Below are 19370 nucleotides of genomic sequence, written 5' to 3'. Positions count from 1 at the left end.
CATTAAGTTCTTACAAGTCTCATGGAACAGGAACAGAGTAAGGATGGGAAATGCTATTTGTGTCTCCACTAAGAGAGGGACTGTTTGGAGAACCAGCAAATTTGCATAAAATGTTTCAAATGCTGGAGAAGCTTTGGTGAGTGCTTACCCTTTCCCGACAGCAGAATCCAATCACAAGACAAAATTCTAGTCAAAATGAGGCTTCAGCAGTTCTGCTGCTCACAGCATTTTCTTATTCAGGTGGCCAGTTGACTTTTCCTTCCACTGGAGTAAAGACAAAAGTGGCCAGCCAGCTCCTTCTCCACACATAACAGGTTATAGTGGATGGTTCCCCTCCTACAGAGCTGAGAGACTCCTGTACAGAGTTTTTTCCAAGTTTACTCTAAAGTGTCAGGAGAATGTTAAATTAAACTGACAAAACTCCAACTGACTTTGTAAGCAAGATGAAAGTGCTTTTGCTTCTGTAATTGTGATATGTTCTTAGGAGACAATTACTCAAAGAAATCTGTCCTGAGGTGAAAAGTAGCCCTTGAACAGCACATTTATTTCTGTCCCAGCTTTCTTAGCCTTTTAAGTTTCAATGTGAAAGCTATGGCAGGTGAAGTTGGTCAGCATTCAGAAAACTAATGTTGTCACAAATAGAGAAAAAATATGATGCAATCAACAAGGTGGTTCAAGCCGTTTGACAGAAGTGTATCTAAAACAGCTTTCCGTGGATCTGGTCCTACTGGTCCCTGGCTGAATTTGCCACAGCAGCAGAGTGTGCTTTTGCAAATTGTACTTGCTTATACTGTTTCTGACTGTGAAAGCTTTGTCTGGCCCTAGGCTGCCATTAACAGTGTGCTGTGGGACGTGATCATTTATACTAATGAGTCACTTTAAAACAAGAAGGTCTTTCACTTAGGACTTTAGCCAGGATTTTAACTTAGAACTTTTTGTACCAGAAGTGACATTTTTAAGATATTCTGTTTAATCCATTCAGTGCATTCACTGGGGAAATGAAAAAACATGAGCATAATAAAAGCATATGTGATTTACACTAAGATATAAAAGTAGTGTAATGTAGCTCTTGGGAAATGAAATTCTTGGGAAAAGGAAGATGGAAGAAGTAGGATTACATTGGCTGGATTTTTTTGTCTACATTTTTACTGCTGCATTCATGCTATAAAAGCATTTAGCTGTAAGAAATATTAATGTCCAATAGAAGACATATTTTTAGATTTTACTGTTCCCATATCACCTACCTCACAATCGTTTTTCAACTTCTCTTAATCCCGGCCATTTATAATATCAAATCTATTAGCTACTAAATGCAATAGTGTAGAGAATATATGAGAATATACTTAGAAGGATAAAAAGCAATAATAAGTGTCAGGTAGATAAACTGAAGAACATTTATGGAAGGGATGCTCCTGGAAGACAACAAAAGTCCTCCTAAGGACTTGAAAGTAAAACTTTAGTAACAACATATCAATTTCTGTTGCTTAACATAAAAGAATGGATAACTCAGTCATCTGAGAGAGGAATGCAGTCCACCGGGTCTCAAAGTGCTGTGTAAGAATCAAGGATGCATTAAAAAATCCTTTAGTTTTCATTATCTTAATAGGTCCATAACCCTTAATTTCAACCAAAAAAAACCCACAAAAACCCAAACCCCAGTTATTGCAACATTTTTATTTTTTTCTGTTCTGATCTAACCTGACCTGGAATTAAGTGATTTTCCACTCTCAGATTAGTGGAAGGTCTCATAAAGCTTTGCCTAAAGCTCTGATGATGTCTTATAGATGTATCAGCCTCCATCACACAGAGACCGTGCTAGACTGTAGAAGCTACACAAATATATCAGCTATTTGTTTCTCTCATGTCCCACTCAAAGACTCCCTGCAGGCAGCCTTTCCAGCTATATTTGGATAATGCTTGCCCTTGGGTGTTCTTGGGTAGGCTTAAGGCTCTGCTTGCAAGATTGCACTGCACACAGCATACAAATTTGGCCTGAAGGCAAGCCTCACTAGATGCACAGACTCTGGCTCTTAACGCTGTGATGGAAAAGGTGTCGTGAAAGTGGTATGAGCAGGCAGCATGACATTTGCCTTCTTACAGCACCACTGACTATGCAAGTGGTGGTCTGGAGGAGGATTTTCTGACAGGAGAGAGAATCCTGGGTCATTCACAGTGTCAGAGGAAAAGCAGAAAGGCGTGCTAAATTACTCATGGGAAATATAGGGAGATGGTAGTGTTTCAGATCATTTGATTGAGCTAAGAGATATGGTGTGGTAGGTGTGAGGAAGGAAGGAGCATTTCTGGATGAAGGTATCTAATTTTCATAGAGCGAATTGTAACCCACTATTCCCATCTGCTCATATCTTTCTTACGCCCCTGGTCCGAGGACAGAACTTTGTAGTGGAGGTGGGGGCTAGCAAGGACAGCAGAAGCAACTGCAGGAGCTGCTGATTAAGTGTTCTGTATCCTGGCTTCCCATTAAATTTCTTTATATGGGATGAGAATTTATATCCAGGTCAGTGTGCCAGACTATGTCAGTGTCTTTAAATAGGTGTCCGTTTTTCCACATTTGGGCAGAGACTCTCTGCTGGCATATACAACTGTTAAATCTAGGAAAGTGTCAGACGTCTTTCCCAGTACTTTAAAAGAGAACTGTCTTCATCATCTTAGAAACACATATTTTGGCAATGAGGGTGTTGGTCACGGCCTTGCAAGAATTTTCTCCCTTAAAATTCAAGATAAAAAAAGAGAGAGGGAAAGAGAAAACAAGAACAGCAATGTAATTTTTTTCCCCATGAAAATACACAGCAGACTTAGTTTAATGTATTTTGTCTGATTTCCAAGGTCATTGTGAAAGAAAAAGGGCAGGGTGATAATTCACATCTGTTTTGTTATGAACGTAATGGAAATTAAAACATATGCTAGCTTAGATGTTGTAAAAAAGCACACACAGCAGACACTGACACTGGTGATTCATAAGTAACATTCTCCTTTCCTAAACCAAAGCTCCAATCTGATTTATGAAGTGCTGTGTTGCTGCCTAGTGGTGAAATGCAAAAGATCCTGCTCCCCTGTAATCAGTAAAGGCTACTTGTCCTTGCAGCTGGCAATGATATTGCCCGTATCATAGTTTACATATTTACACCACACACAAATTTCATTCCATAAAGCCAGTGTCCAACCTTGCCACAGGTGCATACTATCGAACAGCTGCAATATTCAATACAGACTCTGTAATTCTTATACAGATTAACTTTGTCCAGTTATCTTTAGGAGGGTGGATGTCCTAGAAGACTGCTCTTTCGCTCTCGTACACACACCTGCCCTACCTGAACAAGGCTGGGTGCAATCGCAGCTTTGCATCGTTCTGAGTGCAAGAACTGCACAAAACCCATTTCAGTGCCGACTTTGTCACAGGAAAATAGTTGGGATAGGGTTCTGTATTTCTAAAGAAATAGTAAAGTTGCTCAAACTTATACTTTTGTATAAGGTTTTGTTCTACCACCTTGTGCTGAATCCTTTTTCAGATGAGCACCTCGGATGAGCTCCTACTTGTCCCAAGCCCTGTCCCTTCTGAGCCTCCAGCCACCCTTCAGCAGTTCAAGTTCTGCTGCATTGGTCTAATTCCCCCCAGGACTCTGTTCCCTTCCATCCAGCCTATTTCCATATTCTCCCTGACACAGATACCAGCATAGCACCCCACACATTTGTGCCTTTTTTCCAGCTAATCCTCATTCTCTCCTTCCCTCCTGCTGTTGCTGCTGTTTGTCCAAGTACCTTACCCAGGATTATGGCTGAATGTATGGCCTTGAGAATGTCCTTTAACTCAGTGAAGCCTGGTCATGCAGTCTTTATCTTGAACATATCCCTGTCACCTTCCAGAGCTGAACCATTCCTCCCACAACCAGGTGTTTCAGAGAAAGAAGGCACTACTCATCTATCTCATGTTCATGGAGAACTTGGTATAATTTTCTACAGATACACCAATCGGGTCAGATCTAGTAATTTGATTCAACATCCAGCAAAGAAGACTCCTTACTGTGATCTATTATTGAGTGTCAGCATTGGACACAAAGAAACATGAATTGCATTACACTGCAATGAGAGAGGTTAGTTTTACGTTATGCTGCTGTTATTGTAAATGCTGCTTAGTACCAGAGGAACCATGGGTCAGACATTTGGCGTTTTTTAGTGTGGTCACTTTCAGATTAAGATCTGGGTAGCCCTTTCACAAAGCTGTGCCCCACTTTAGGGTTCTGTTTCGATATTCTGCTAGCTCCTGATCCACACATTTTTAAAGAGAATAAATATTACTAAAATAGTGCAAGACCAAAGCTCACATCCATTGAAATTGATGAGGACATTCCTACTGACTTCAGAATCAGTAACAGGTCTCTGAGGAAAATCTGACTTTTTTAAAAGGGCAGTGTTTAAATTTAAGGTTCAGGCAAACATTGATCAGTTCTGATTCTGTCTTGATCTTAAAGATCAATAAAATGTTTTGTTGTGCTGCCAGAACACGTTTGAGGTAGTACTAGGGAGATGGATGCAGTAATGTGCCACCCGTGTTTTAAGAAGTAACTTCCACTCAGAAATATTTCTTCCCTGAGATAAATGATATAGCCTAGCAGAACAGGATTAAATGCACTTTTTGAAATTTAAATGCAAAATATTATTTAGCAAATACATTAACAATTAATAACTGTGAGAAAATACACAAAACCTTATCCTGGAAATACATTTTTCCCACTGAAATCTTAATAAATGTAAATAATGACCTGATACTGTGCCTATATTGTGTACCAGCTGGTGAAAACATTTAAGATTCAGTATTAACCTGACTTGTGGAACAAGATAAAGAAGTTTGTGGTGCAGCCTTCTGCACATTCCTGTGCCTTCATCTGTCATGTAAGGACAGTTGTTTTCATGGATGTAAACAATTACCTAACAGAAAAATTCTCAGCAGATGGCACATGTGAATGCATCTCATGGTTTCTGTTTTGTAAAGGACTAGGTGAGCAAGTGCAAGTCTGTGCGCTGCAGATGACATCTTGTTTGCTGCTGTTTGCTGAGATCAGAACTGTGCATGCACAAAGGAGCCAAGTGATCTTGCTGCATAGTATCTCCCTCAACCATGCATAGGAATGGAAAGGTGGTAGGTGATTTTATCATAAACAAGTAGATATTAAATATCTCTGCACAGAGCTCAATTATGCAGGGTACAGGCTGTCAACAACAGCCTGTGCTTCACAGCAATTCTTTAGATGCCGAAGGCAGAAAATGTGAGCTTGCTAATTCAAAGTGAGATTGATCTATGTAGAAGTCTCCCACATCACTAGACATACCCTGATGCTACAGTGCAACAAGCATTCTTGTGTGCTGACAAGCAGTTTTACTTTGTCTGGGATAAAGTTCCATGGTACATCTGCTATCTGATCTGGCTATTTGGCTAGGTACTACATGAGTACTACTCTTGTTACAAGTAACTACTACTAGTTACACACAGAGACAACCCATGATGCATGGCTGCCAACTGTCCAGCAGCAAATGTCATCTAAATGCAATCAGGCAATGGAGAAAAGGAAGTTTTGTTTCTTGTCCTCAAGGGCTGGAGAAAGGCAGATTGATTCAGTCAGAGAGTTCATGCACTCCACCAGCTCAAAGCATGAAGTCAGTTAAGAAGATAAAAGTTAGAGAGGAAGCAATTAAAATGGTAACTCTTGATGTAACAGCCAAGCTGAAAATGTTTGCTGACGCCTGTTGCTAAAGCCACTGATCAACCCTCCTGAAGTATTGAGAGCGGGTGAAGAATCCATGGTCCCAAATACTGGAAGTTGGCACGAGTTAAAAAGGATCAATCAGAATTCTGAAAGACTTGGTTTTCAGACTTCCACTGTTCTGAATATTCTAAAATAGAATAGAGAAATGACTGTATTTTCCATCAGTGTAATCTGACAGGGTACATAGACGTAATTAACCATTTATCCTGACTATTTGTACTACTATACCATTACGATAGCCAAGAAGTCTATTTTTCATCAAAGAAATGTCATTTAGAAGGAACTTCTGGAGGTCATCTGATCCAGCTGCCTCTTCAAAGCAGGACTATCACCAGCACTAAGACTATGGATTTGCCTAGCCAAGTCCTGAAAATCTCCAGGGAAAAGATTTCACAGCCTCTTTGAGCAAGCTGTGTCAGCACTGCTCCACCCTCTAACAAACAAGTTCATCCTGAAGTCCAAACTGAACTTGCCACACTGCAGCTTGTGGCTCTTGATCCGTACTATGTCATCTGGCACTACTGGGAAGAGTTTGCTTCATCAGCTTTGTAATAGGCTTCAGGTAGTTAAAGGCAGCTATCTGATCAGTTAAAGCATGTGTTCAAGATAGAATTGGCCAACTAGTACATAGTTTCTGTTAACCAGGAATGAAAAGTGCATGGAAGAAGTTCTAGGCATGGTAGTTTTATCTGTCTGAGGAACTTGTTAAGTGAGTATAGGTGTCATATGACTACTTCTACTGAAAGGAAGCATGGAGGAATCCTGTCCCTTCACTTTCAGAAATACATCTGTATCTCTGTTAAAGCAGATGCTGACAGCTAGCAATTCTGGCACACATAGATAGAAAAAACTCTACTTTGTAGTTAGAGAAATTGTTTGTGCGGTATATATCTGCTACATGCTTGTGACAATGCTAAAGAACTGACACTCTTTGGTTGCTTGAATACTATAAAAGCAGGTTGGTTCAAAATTCTGCTTTATGAAGACAGTGAAACTGTTACTATGGCATTGTAAATATGCTTAGACTCAGAATGAAGGAATCATTGAGGTTGAAAGTGACCTCTGGAGATCATCTAGTCGAACCCCCCTGCTCAAAGCAGGGTCAACTGGAGCTAGCTACTCAGGGGTCCAGGGCTGTGATGCTACTGTTTGCCTTGTTTCATCTTCTCAGGATGCTGAGAAGATCATATTATGAACATCATTTTATGATCACTACAGCAAAGGCTGCCCCCAGCTTTCACATCCCCCACTTCTTCCTTGATTGTAAGTATGAGGCCCAGCATCCCCTCATTGGCTCCATGATCACCTCTATTGGGAGGCTATCACTAATGCACTCCAGAAGTCTCCCGGACTGCTTGTGCCCTGCTGTGTTGCCCTTGCACGCTTCTAAATTCACGGTAAATATTTTGCAATGTTGGGGTGGGGGGCTTGTATGTTTGGTTGAAGCTCTTTTTACACAGAAGTATTCCTGCAACTCTGGAAATCTTCTTTTTCCATGAAGGGCATCTTTACTAATTTGTCTTTGCTTTTTGCACTAGTGCACATGGAAATCAGTCCTGTTTCTCCTTCTGACCTTGCAGCCTCCTGACACTTTTCTCTGTACTTGCTATACTCCTTCCGTGCCTGGTTCACACTTTTCTTATGAGGCCTTTGAGCCATTTAGTTACCCATGAAAGGTATCCCTTCAAAGATGATTCCCTTTCCTCGTGCTAATCCTTTGGGGATGTACCAGGTCCAGACGTTCTTTCTTTTCTTTACAGTCACATATATGCCTACACATGTGCACACACAGTTGTTCATTATTATAAAATTAGGTGGGTCACTGTGATTGTTTGACCTTAAATATAGCCTGGGCCATAAGGTTGCCCTAGATCATGCAGCAGACAATGGATGGTTTTCACTCTATTCTGAAATAGTCGACTCTGAAATCTCTTCTGGTTAACAGCTCAGTTAGCTTTGCCACACCACTGGCAGTGGTAGTTGAATGGCTAAATATTTCCCACTTTTACCTCTCATCTGTTTCTGAGGAAAGAAGGACAATAACTATTTAATGTCTGTGCTATATTTGATATTCTATACTGCTGTGGCTCAAAGAAACTGATGTGTTTTAAACACAGATTTTTGTCATTAAAGGAGAACAGTTCATTGAGTAAAAGTACATATTAAATGTCCTTGGTTTTACATACAAAAAGCCATGTGCACAAAAATGTATGTGAAAGATCTAGACAAGCAGCTAACAAAACAATAAGAAAATAGTCGAGTATTAGATCAGAAAAACTGAAAAAATGGCTTGTATGGAACACTTTTTTTTTTTATTGATTAGCTTGGAAGCATTGTAATGAAATAAAGTTTCTCAAACAAGATAAGATGGAAAAAAAGGAAGACTATTTTGTGTAACATAGATGCATACCTAACTAACTGTATTTAGGTACGTGAACTGCATACATTTTTGTCCAGTAGAGGGCAGAATGATAATGACTTAAAAGCGGGAGCTGGCAGAAAGCGTTGGAAAACGGTTTGCACAAAAGAATGTTGGGCCTGATGTTGCGTGTCAGTAAGTACCGCAGCTCCTACTGACTGCAGCCTTACTTTTGGCTGTGCAACACCACTAAAAAGAGCTTCTGAGGTTTCCTTAGGCGTCTGGAAGAAAATGCTCCAGCCTTTAATACCAATATATCCTAGCCATGTTTTCCAACAGTGTATCAATGGCAGCTAGAAATGTGTTCAAGCTGGGGAAGCAGAGCAAACGCTGTTTTTCCTGCGAGCAGCCATGACGCTAGCCTCTTCTATTTCATGTAGCACATCTGGGACTGTGTCGAAATATTTCCTTTATTTTTCCCTTTGCAGTACTTGATTAACTTTTATTTTGTAGATGTGGAAATTCTTCTCTGCTTTATGTTATTGCTATAAATATTTCTTGTTAACTGCAAAATAAACACACTTTGGCAGCAGGGAAGAAGACATTTTCTTACTGCATCTCACAACTGCGTCCAGTATAAAATAATGTTCTATTACAGTTGCAGCATTTCTTTGAATGCAGAGTAGAGACAACATAGGCTGAGCACTGCGCCATCAAGACAGAGATGGTTTATTTACCCTGCTGGAAAGGGAGCTTACAAGCTAAGTTTATAATTATTTGGACTGGAAGAGGACAGAGAAACGAGGTCAGCTTGGCTCAAGTTTACAGACACGGAAGTGCCTGTCGTTGGCTGCTCTGAGCCTGGTCTGGATTTGAAAGCCTTCGTGGAATATTGCTTTTATCCCATTGCCTTAAAAGAACATGAAAAGGAGCTGCCAGCAAGGGACATGCAGCAGTGAACAGCAGTGACGCAAGGTGTTGTTTCACAGGATGCAAAGCCAGCCACCATGCAGCAAATGGGTTTTCACAAGCATGAGACAAGATTATGGACAGCAACTCTGATAAAGAGTGTCTGAAGAGGAACAGGGAGAAACTCTAGGTGAACTTAAGTTATAAATTAAAAAGAAAGGGAAAGCAATAATTTCATTCAAAAGCCAGCACCCACCCCGTTCCCATCCCCAGACCTCTGGAGCCATCCAAGCCCTCCCTTGACTGAGTTAAAAACAGCTGCCATGATGCTGGGTGGTTGGCTTCTTACATTTAGCAAATAGCATCTGCTTGAGCATGTTATTCTGACTTTTTTATGTACCTGTTAAGGTTCATTAACCTGGAGTGGAATCTGGCTAAATGTGGCAGCTGATGTACCTGAATAACTGTGTTAAAAGGCATTTCTGGCTAAAAACATGATGGATGAAATAAATGTGACAATCCTTAAAATATCAGCTGAACAAATATTACTGCTAAAAACTAAGTGGTTGGGGCCAAATATGACAGTCCTTTATGTTCGACTTCAGTCTTTGCATTCATGTAGTCGAGATAGTCGAGCTCAAGCATCTTCTTACAGCATGGAAGGGAACAGCAGTGTGTTTATTTTGCGGTAGTGCAACAAAGGTTGGTCTCACCATACAGTGTTAATCATTTTCTTTTGCTCAAAGGACTTGTCATCAATATTGCTTTTCTTTTTTTTAGACTTGGGCCTTTGGAACTGTATGTTTTAAAATGGGGCTGAGATGGGTAATTCTGTCTATGTCAAGGATGACAGCTTTGCCTTTGAACTCTGCTTCTGATATATGTTCTAGTGGTGAAACCAAGGATAAAAGTACACTGAAAAACAGTGTCCTTATCAGTAACCCTCTAGCCTTTGACTCTGTTGTAGTAGGTTTCCTAAAGCCTGTATGCTAGTATACTTTATACCACCTTAGAAGTTAGGTTGTGTGGAAGTGCAGTGTATTAGCTAGAAACAGGGGCTGTGGGTATTCCATGTTTTATATGAGCTCTGTTAGACAACAGGAAATACACATACTCTACTCCAGGTGTTAGAAGATCTCAGGTTTATAATTACTATTTGTAAGAAAGGTCCAGATTCTAGTTGTATTTCTAAAATAGCTTTTAATAGAAATCTTTACGTTCTTGACAGCATTTAAAAAAAAAAGGCAGGCAAATTCAGTCTTGGTCATGGAGTTGCATACACTTACAACAAGGCATGTGTCACTTCACCTGCACTTGTTAAAAACGGGTAAACAAGTACATGAATCCATGAATCCACTGTTAGTCTGATGCAAAGCCTGCTAGGTTCGTAAGGAGTCTTTCCACTAATTTCAGTGGACTGACATTGGTCTGATGAGGCCTGATCATCCAATGGTTTTGGATCAGGCCTAGCATTGGGACTACCCTGCTCCACATGGGAAAGCGTGAGGAGAGAGCAGCCAGTATGAGGTCATGTGCATGCACAGTCCAGAGAGCAGTCCTCTGGGTTCCAGAACTGTAGATCCAACCAGGCTCTGTACCCCACCTATCCTGACCAGGCATTTTTTCTGCATCTGTGTTCTTTCAGTGATTCAGGGATCTTTGCTACTGCTCTCTATTATACAGTACAGATACAGCCTGACCTTTGGATATGTCCTTCATCTGCATCCATGTACTTGAACTCAGGTCCATTTCCTTTAAGGGTAAGAGACAAATCTGTGCGTCTAGATTATGAGAGAGTGACATGCCTCCAGAAGCTGTTAGGTTGGAGCAGATTGCCTTTTGGTGTCACTGGTTACTCTCTGCACTCTGTCTGTAAAGACAGCTAATGCATCTGAAAGAAGGCTCCTAACCTAAGAGTTACAGATGGGTATAATAAGCTAAATGATATGAATCTGGGCCTTTCTCTGCCTCTGCCTCCATTCTCATTTATAAGATATAAATACTGGGTTTGTGCTTTAACAATTAAAGCAAATGTAATAGACCTCCAAGCAGGCAGGCTTTTTCCTTTCCTCTGTACTTCACCCCTTGTAAGCAGTGGAAAAGTACTTTGGATCCCACAGGTATGCGATTCCACCCTGCTTAGTTTGTGTGGGGTGAAGGTGAGGTATGTTTCTCTTGCACTCCACATACCTGACAGTGATCTGGAGAAAAGTAGCGCCATTTGGGGTCAGGTGAGTACCAAGGCTTAAGTCACAATATTTGTCACCTCACAGCTGCAGTTTCAAAATGGCTCCCACAAATGCCATTTCTATACCAGTAACTCCGTTTTTAGGAACTTCTCCAACTGCTGCCCTTCTACTGTCAACATCATGTTTCTTTCTGGTCTCCTTTTCTGTCTAATGAGTAAACCCTTCTCCTCCTACCTGTTTCTAAAGAGCTTTGCCTTTTTTTTCCAGTCCCTTTTGAGCTTCATAATCTTCCACTGTTATTGATTGCTGTGCTAGAGACACAATAGGGAAACCAGGTATCTTCCAATGCCAAAATGGTGGTTTGTTGTTTTTACGGTTACACTATTTTCAGTAGTGAAGCAGTGAGGTAATTACATGCAAAAAATGTAATTAAAAGAAAAAAAAATTCTACTATTGTCATCTACAGTCTTGAAACAATCCATATATAGATTTACAGGATGATTTTTACAACACACTGATACTTCTCAGCTGGTCCCTGAAGCTACTCAGTGGGAACCTCCAGCTATCTGCAAATTCTGTAACAATTCCAACTATAACATACAGTAACAAATGGTAACAAATGCAAAGTATAGCACAGCTCATAACTCTAGAATTATAAAAATACCATCCCAATTTATGGTACTCTACCACTTTCTTTTTTGAGATAAAATACAGTTAATATTAAAACTGCTTCTGTATCACACCTTCCAGTGCCCCAGGTCTAGGAAACATGGACACAAATGGGATGAATTCTGAATGCTCCCCAATATCCAGTGACTTAGTAGGAATACATGTTTGAAACAAAATTATACTGGTGCAGCATAGTGCTCTGCTGGCTTAAAGGTACTTAAAATAGCATAGCATTTACCTATTGATTTAAGGGAATAAGAGGGCATTTTTATTCTAACATAACTGCAGCAGGCGGACATGAATTTGTCAGAGATAATTGAATGGGAACAAAACCTGTGGCTGTAAGTCCATATTCTGCTCTTAACTGTAACTGTAGGTCCTGATAAATCCATTAAGAGTTGGGGATGAGCTGTAAGTACAGAATTTGGCTAGAAGCTTCTTGTTTTGCTTTTCTGTAGTGGATAGGTGCAAGCTTCTACCCCAGTCTCACTGAAGTTCAGATATTTGCTGAGCCTTCTGACTTGTTTTACTCATATGAAAATCCTGATTCTTCTTTACTGTCTTTTGCTGCCACCTTTTGCAAATATGTTTCATTTGTCTCAGAGCCTATGCTAAAAGAGCAAGTGTTTTGGACTCTGTATGTTACTGTTTGGTATGTGACTAGGAAAATGCAGCTAGACCACAGCTCCACATGCTGTGTGGGGAGAATTAACAGGCTTTTTTGCATTTGCCAAATCTTCCTTTGAGAATGGGAAGTGGGAAACTACAGTTCTATTAATTAGATTTTCTTCTGGGATGCGTCCTGCTATCCAAGTCTGAGAGGCTGATTGCTGGCCTCCATCTGCTTTCTAGGTCACTTTTCCCATGGCTCTTCGGGAGTAGGTTTGGTATCTGTGTACAGATCCTATATTCTCCTTCAAGCTTACTATTTTCCTTACCTTTTTACTCTTGAGTAATGGCTTATGCATTTCATTTGTAGTTGAGGTTCCTTTATGTGTATGTACGTGTGAATATAAAACATGACACTATGTTAGATTCACAATCAAAAAATCATTAGCTTCGTTTGGCCAGAAAAAGAATGTGTCCACTTTTCAAACTATTAGGAAGGGACAAAATCTATCAGGCAAAGCATTTAAAAGTGCCTAAGGGAAATAGCTTCTGGAGAAGGAGCTAGTTTTTCTGCTTCTAAACATAGCTTCTATACTTTCTAAAAATACGTAAGGGAAATTTTTTCTGTATGGAGCACATCAGACATATTTTTCCAGTTAATGAGTTCCCTTAGCAAGTAAGTGTTGAAGCTAAAGTACAGAGAAGATGATAGATTAGAATTTATTTCAACTGGACTATAACATCTTTGGTGCAGGGAGAACATTTTACCATTTCTTTGCAAAGCCACTATGACAATGGAAACCACTTTGCAAGACATAGCCCAGGATGGTAGTGCATATGAATAATGAATAACAGAAGTATATTTCAGCTGAAGAACCTCTCTCTAGCTCTTCATCAGAACCAGCTTGCCAGGTTTCAGAGCAAAGTGCAAGATTCATTTATTTTGCCTGATTTTAATCAGGTATTTTAAATAAAGTTTTTCAGTTCACTTTGTTTGCAGTATTCAGATGGACTGTCATACCTTTTCCATTTCTATTCCATTTGAATTTATTCAGCCTGTATAGCTATTAGTTACAGTAGCTGAGTAAGTTTAAAAGTTGAAAGATACTTCATCAATCCACACTGCACAAATATATACATTATGAAGGACTTGGGAATGCTTACAAATCATGGAACAAAGATTAAAAGTCATGTTATAACCAATAACTTTGAATGACTCTCTACAGTCATTTTTAATTGTTTTGTACAGTTTTGTTTCAAATCACCAGCCTGGGGGAAGGTCACTGTCTCCCTTGAGAGATTAGACTGTAGGCAGAGATAGCATTGTCAGTACGATTTTTCCTCATATTAAGATATTTTCTGCTTTTCTCAGTTTAATTTCATCCCATTATCTTTCCTGTAACAGAGGACTCTCTATGTAAGAGCACTCAGCTTTATTATATTCTTGAAACCCCCTACCTCATGATGTGGGAGTGGCACATAAGTATCTTAATGAGACAAAGCTATGGTGAAAGCTGTGAGGTTAATTATCCAATTTCTCCTTCTTGATGGCCAATTATCATGCCTGAACTGGCCAGCTAATACAATCACATGCAGCTTGGAACCATCCTTTAGCACATACTGGGGCAGGGGAGGGATGTAGGAGTGCTACAGGTAATTGGAGGCAGAAATAGGTCCTATGCACATGAGGAAGAACTTGAGGTATTCCAGGTTGGCAGGATGTACTGAGCTGAAATTAAAATAAGGACGCAGATCCTAGGAAACCAGGTGTTACAAGTTCTGAAGCAAAAGTTGTTTGTAATTACATGTGTACATCCCATGATTTTATATGCAACCAGGAGACTTCAGCTCATCCTGTGACGGGAGTGTACAGGCTGCTGGTAAAATGCAGGTCATCTTAGGGTGAAATGCATCAGAATCTGGGGATGACTTGGTCCTTGGCAGGTAGGCTGAGCTAGGAGCCAGCTCCATGTGTCTCATCACTGCTTACCTTTAGGCAGACCGGGAGCTTGCTTTCAGCTTCTGTAAGTACTTGTTCAAAAAACAGATCTGGGGACTGACTCATGTCTGTTGTCCCTAATGTACCTATAAAAAGATGGGCTGGTTTTAGCTCCTGTCCTCTGTAAATGTCTGCAGTGTTAGACTACCATAGGTAGTATCAGTTCTCCCCACGTTGTGTTAAAATTAAGTGACCGTTGAGCAAGCTAACTTTGCTTAATACTGTCTGGGGACATCATCCTAAGGAACTTTCCTGATGCAGAGATGTCATCACAAGGAAGGGCCTTGGGAATACTAGCAGTGGGAGCCCTAGTGGATGACAGGCTGTGTAGGTACAAAGAAGTACCTGACCACCACAGATACTCTTCCAGACATGTTATTCACACCTGCTGTGGTAGAAGGGGGAAAAGTGAAGCGTGAGACACAAATTCAATCTGTTCTTAGTGAGGTTTCAAGACTGTTTGCCTCATCTGTGCTGTTCTACCACAAGACCTCTGTTTTCCACACTACTTTTTATCTGATGGAGTTAATCTGAGAACCATGGTAGACTGGGGTGTGAGGTAGATAAAGAAAGGAACTGCAAAACTGGTTCCAAATATATCCTCTCTTTTACCCAGGATCTGAAGATTTTCAGCAGAGAAGAATGTAGAGAGAAGCTAGGATGTATTTCATCAAGAAAGTGATTTAAAAATCTAACTTTCTTGGATCATGGAGATCTTTTTTCATGTCTGCTGAGAAAGTCAGCAGTTACTTAGTCATGAACTGGAGTTTACGAGTGATTATAGTTTCACATGATGTAGCTACATTAAGACCTACCCTAGCACTTTGTTTGCTTCTGCATACAATAAATATTCTCAAAAGGGTGAAAATGTACACCGGGAAGAAGAACTGAGACTTAGATAAAATGAGAAACTTAAAAATGTAAGGTTAGAGGAGATTGCAAAGGGAGGAAAGGCTTTAGATTTGAGTGGAGCTCTGTATAGATTCAGATCTGAATCACTCATGATTAAAAATGGTATCATTTTTTGCTTGTTTTTACTTCTTAGAAGGAGAAAATTGGTAGAAGTTCTGTTTCTGGTATGCTGCTAGACTATTCCTTCCCAAGGCTCTAGTTAAAATTGGATGTAGATACTTAGCTGTCGTCATTGCTCCTTCATTGCCAGGAAGGAGTGGTGTCTCTGGGCATGTTTGGCAGAGATACTTAATTCCATGTGTTTGCCAAAGCAAAAATACTCTCATTTCAAAACTGAATTTTGATTGCTGAATAGTTTTTGTTATGTACACAGTGCAACTGAGGAGATAAATCCAAGAATAAGGGCATAAATAAAATCTAACATCTGCTGTAGGAGCAGGTAACTGCAAGGGCTAAAGCAAATCCACTGTAATTTTTATCCTGTATTTGTGAAACTGTGTCATGCTGTTTGTAGAGAACTCTTGCTGTCTTCTTAGTTTGTGAGGATAAAGGATCTCAGTTTATTTGAGAAAACAAAAGATTGCTCAGTCTTCACTGAATCCACTCTGCAAGCACATTCAGCACTTTTCTTTGTAGTTTATGGGCAGCTGAAGTAAAATACATGTTGCAGGAACTACTTGTTACCACTCAATTTCACCAAATGTTTACATGTGCCTTTCTTTAGTATATGAGTAATCTCAGTTAGTCAAAGGACAAAGAATGACACGTGTACTTAGCTAGATGTGTTTAAGCACTAACTGAACTGGGGCCTAAAGTATTAGAACTGTGTTACTGGTATTATAACGCTTCATTACAGTTTTTAAGGCCTTTCTTAAACCATTAAATTAAATGGGCTGTGCACCTCAAGAATCAATAACATGATTTTTCTCACACACTTTACAGAACGAGGTTCAAAAGGACATCTTGACCTCACGGAGTTAATAGGAGTTCCTCTTCCTCCTTCCGTCTACTTTGTCACCGGCTATGGAGGGTTTCCAGCTTACAGCTTTGGTCCAGATGCTAACATCGGTCGATTGACAAGTGCTATAATACCATTGCCTTTCTATAGAGATTTCGCTATCGTAGTTACAGTGAAACCAAACAGTGATCATGGAGGAGTGCTATTTGCAATAACAGATGCCTTCCAGAAAACTATTTACCTGGGAATGAGACTTTCACCGGTTGATGACAGCACCCAGAGAATAATTATGTACTACACAGAGCCTGGTTCCCATGTCTCCCGAGAGGCTGCTTCATTTAAAGTGCCAGTGATGACTAACAGGTGGAATAGGTTTACAGTGACTGTTCAGGGAAATGATGTTGCTTTGTTCATGGACTGTGAAGAATATCAGAGAGTTCAGTTTCAAAGGTCAGCTCAAGCCTTGGTATTTGAATCTGGCTCTGGGATATTTGTTGGTAATGCAGGAGCCACAGGATTGGAAAAGTTCACAGTAAGTACTGGCTGATAAATTCACATGCCTCTGTTTTATGTGTGTACTCTCTACCCAAGAAAGTCTGCTTACAATGGTTATATCCCAAATGAGGTTACAAATTATATAACTTGTATTTTGCGTACCTGACTAGCACTCAGGCAGTGCAGATATACAAACTCTGGCTTAAAATGCAAATGTTCCTAGAACCTCGGAAGTTTATTAATGGTCCAGATATTAAGCTCAATGCTCAGTCTGAATACTAGGAATTTCAAAGTAAATATAACACATAACTTTATATGGCCTTTTTATGAAGGGCAGATTTCAGAGTATCCATTTGTTTAACTTCTGAGAATAATACCTTAGTAGAAAGTCAATATTTTAAACTCTTATTAGCTAGGTATGTTTACTTCACATTCAGCATAAGGAAGAGAATGATCTCATCAAAGATAAAGATAGTTGGAAGATGAAGCTGTATTTCTACAATTTATGTATTACTTGAAGCTTATTGGGTGCTTTGGAAAAATAGAAAGGACCGAAACTGCTACTACAAGGCTCCCAAGCCTTCTTAGCTTGAGTGCAAGCATCCTTCCTGCTGCATCCCGACTGGAATTCCCAGCCATTGAGCTTCCAAATGGAAATGTGAAAGCTGCCAATATGCATGAGATTGACTCATTGTCAAACTGAAAGGGAAATGTCACACCTTTTCTGTCTTGTTTTTGTACTTCCCTTGTACTTCAAAACTTGTACAGTATTTTGTGAGATTAATATTTCGTCCCCTAAATTAGTAAAGCAGCAGCACAAAACTGAGTGGATCCTTTGCTTTAGAGAAAAAAGATGTTCTTTCCAAAGTTCAAGTGTATTGGCAGGTTGTGAGCTCCATCATTTATCTGACTAGTCTAAGCACCTAGAATTACAGGAATATATTGATTAGCAGCAAATAAGTGGTGGGAAGGGATATGTAGGAAAACTGCCTGCTGGTGACCTTTCTTAGACAGATGGGATGACTGGAGTATTCAGGATGCCTGATTAGTAAGTAAGAATGAGAAACATTCAAGAAAATGAGACCACTTTGGTACCCCACCTGGAAAACGCATGTGTGATGATCAGTTGCTGAGATTATCACCAATAAATCTGTAAATATGGTGACAGGAATGCATGGTGGATTACACTTTAAGGCATTTCCACTGAAATAGGCTGTTCTGTATGCTATATTGAGTACATACATTTCAGCCAATATTGTGATTGCTTCAGTACTACTAATTGTGACGTGTACTCTAGGTCTTGTGACTTTATTTCTTCATGCATCACATGTCACAATTGCTTTTGGGTAGAAAAACTAAATGGTTGATTCCTCCTCAAGCTCTGTTTGTATGACAAGAACTGTTTACATCGATTGCCCAAACCAGAAACAATTCACAGCAGATGATTGTGCAAATGTCTCTGAACGGATGTCAGTTGCTGGTTTGCTCTGGCTAATGGGAATTCGTGTCTAAAGCTCTGGTTGCCAGACACAAAAGGACATCACTATCATCAGATTTTATGGAAACAAAAGGAAATTCTACCTCTGGTGCTTGTAAAGAAAAGTAGAAACCAGACAACAACCAAATATAGCTGAATCAGTGATGATGCCAGCTTCTGAAAACCAGCTTTAACAGGGAAGGCAACAGCAGACACAAGACCCAGAGGGGGACTACAATACATACCGTTCCTGCCATGGCAGACTTGGCCATGACTTTCCTGGTTGGAGTAATTGGCTAGCAGCAACACGTGGGAAACATTAGCGCTCTCCGTTTTGCTTCCTTCACCATCCAGGGCCACAGATTAGAGCAAGAGGAGAAAAATGTGTTCTCCAAATGTGATTCACTCGTACTGTGAAAACAAAGCATCACTTCCAAGAGACTGCTTAAGTGTCTGGTTGTGCCTCCTTTCATGTATAATTTTCAGTGAACTGTTCAGTTAGTCTGACATCATTCAATATCTGAGTTGCCCATTGTTAAGTTCTGAGAGAAACAGGATGGTTCAGTTCACTGAGCTGTTATCTCAGATTGCCTGCAAACCCAGGAGGCACCAACTGCATGAGTTTCATGGTCTTTGAAGGCACAGAAATTAGAGGATTGTTAAAGATAGAATCTCAGATTTTGTTTCTTTCTGAAATATTCTAGAAGCCACCAGAAATATTGCTTCAAAAGTACTTCCTTGCTTATAATTCCCCAATGCTTCTGGGACAGGGAGAAAGGACCGCTGCACAGAGGAAAGAATGAGCAGAAAGTCAGACATAGCAGTGTATACAAGTAGTAGCTACCCCTCCTCTGGATTTTGCATTTTTTGGTGGCATTAAGTAACAGCAAAGCATACTACTTTTCTCATCTCAACAGTTGTTGCAGTTTTCCTTACTGAGACTCAGGCTTTCTATACCCCTGAGTGAGCAGATCTGCTGTGTGTCTGTGGTAATACTCAGCAGACAGAGCACAA

General features: G+C 40.1%; 1 protein-coding gene across 1 annotated transcript in view; it reads left to right on the top strand.

The window, feature by feature from the left end:
• Positions 1 to 19370, top strand: part of LOC127013308 (collagen alpha-1(XV) chain-like) — a 160167-nt gene that overhangs the window by 34629 nt on the left and 106168 nt on the right. The window contains exon 3 of the mRNA XM_050892108.1: positions 16369 to 16916. Coding sequence (XP_050748065.1) covers positions 16369 to 16916 — 548 coding nt within the window. The remainder of the gene's footprint in view (positions 1 to 16368; positions 16917 to 19370) is intronic.

The sequence above is a fragment of the Gymnogyps californianus genome, chromosome 2 (assembly GCF_018139145.2).
Source record: "Gymnogyps californianus isolate 813 chromosome 2, ASM1813914v2, whole genome shotgun sequence".
In the NCBI taxonomy this organism is placed as follows: domain Eukaryota; kingdom Metazoa; phylum Chordata; class Aves; order Accipitriformes; family Cathartidae; genus Gymnogyps; species Gymnogyps californianus.
The sequence above is the reverse complement of the archived record's forward strand: the minus strand, read 5'-3'. Positions and strand labels throughout refer to the sequence as shown.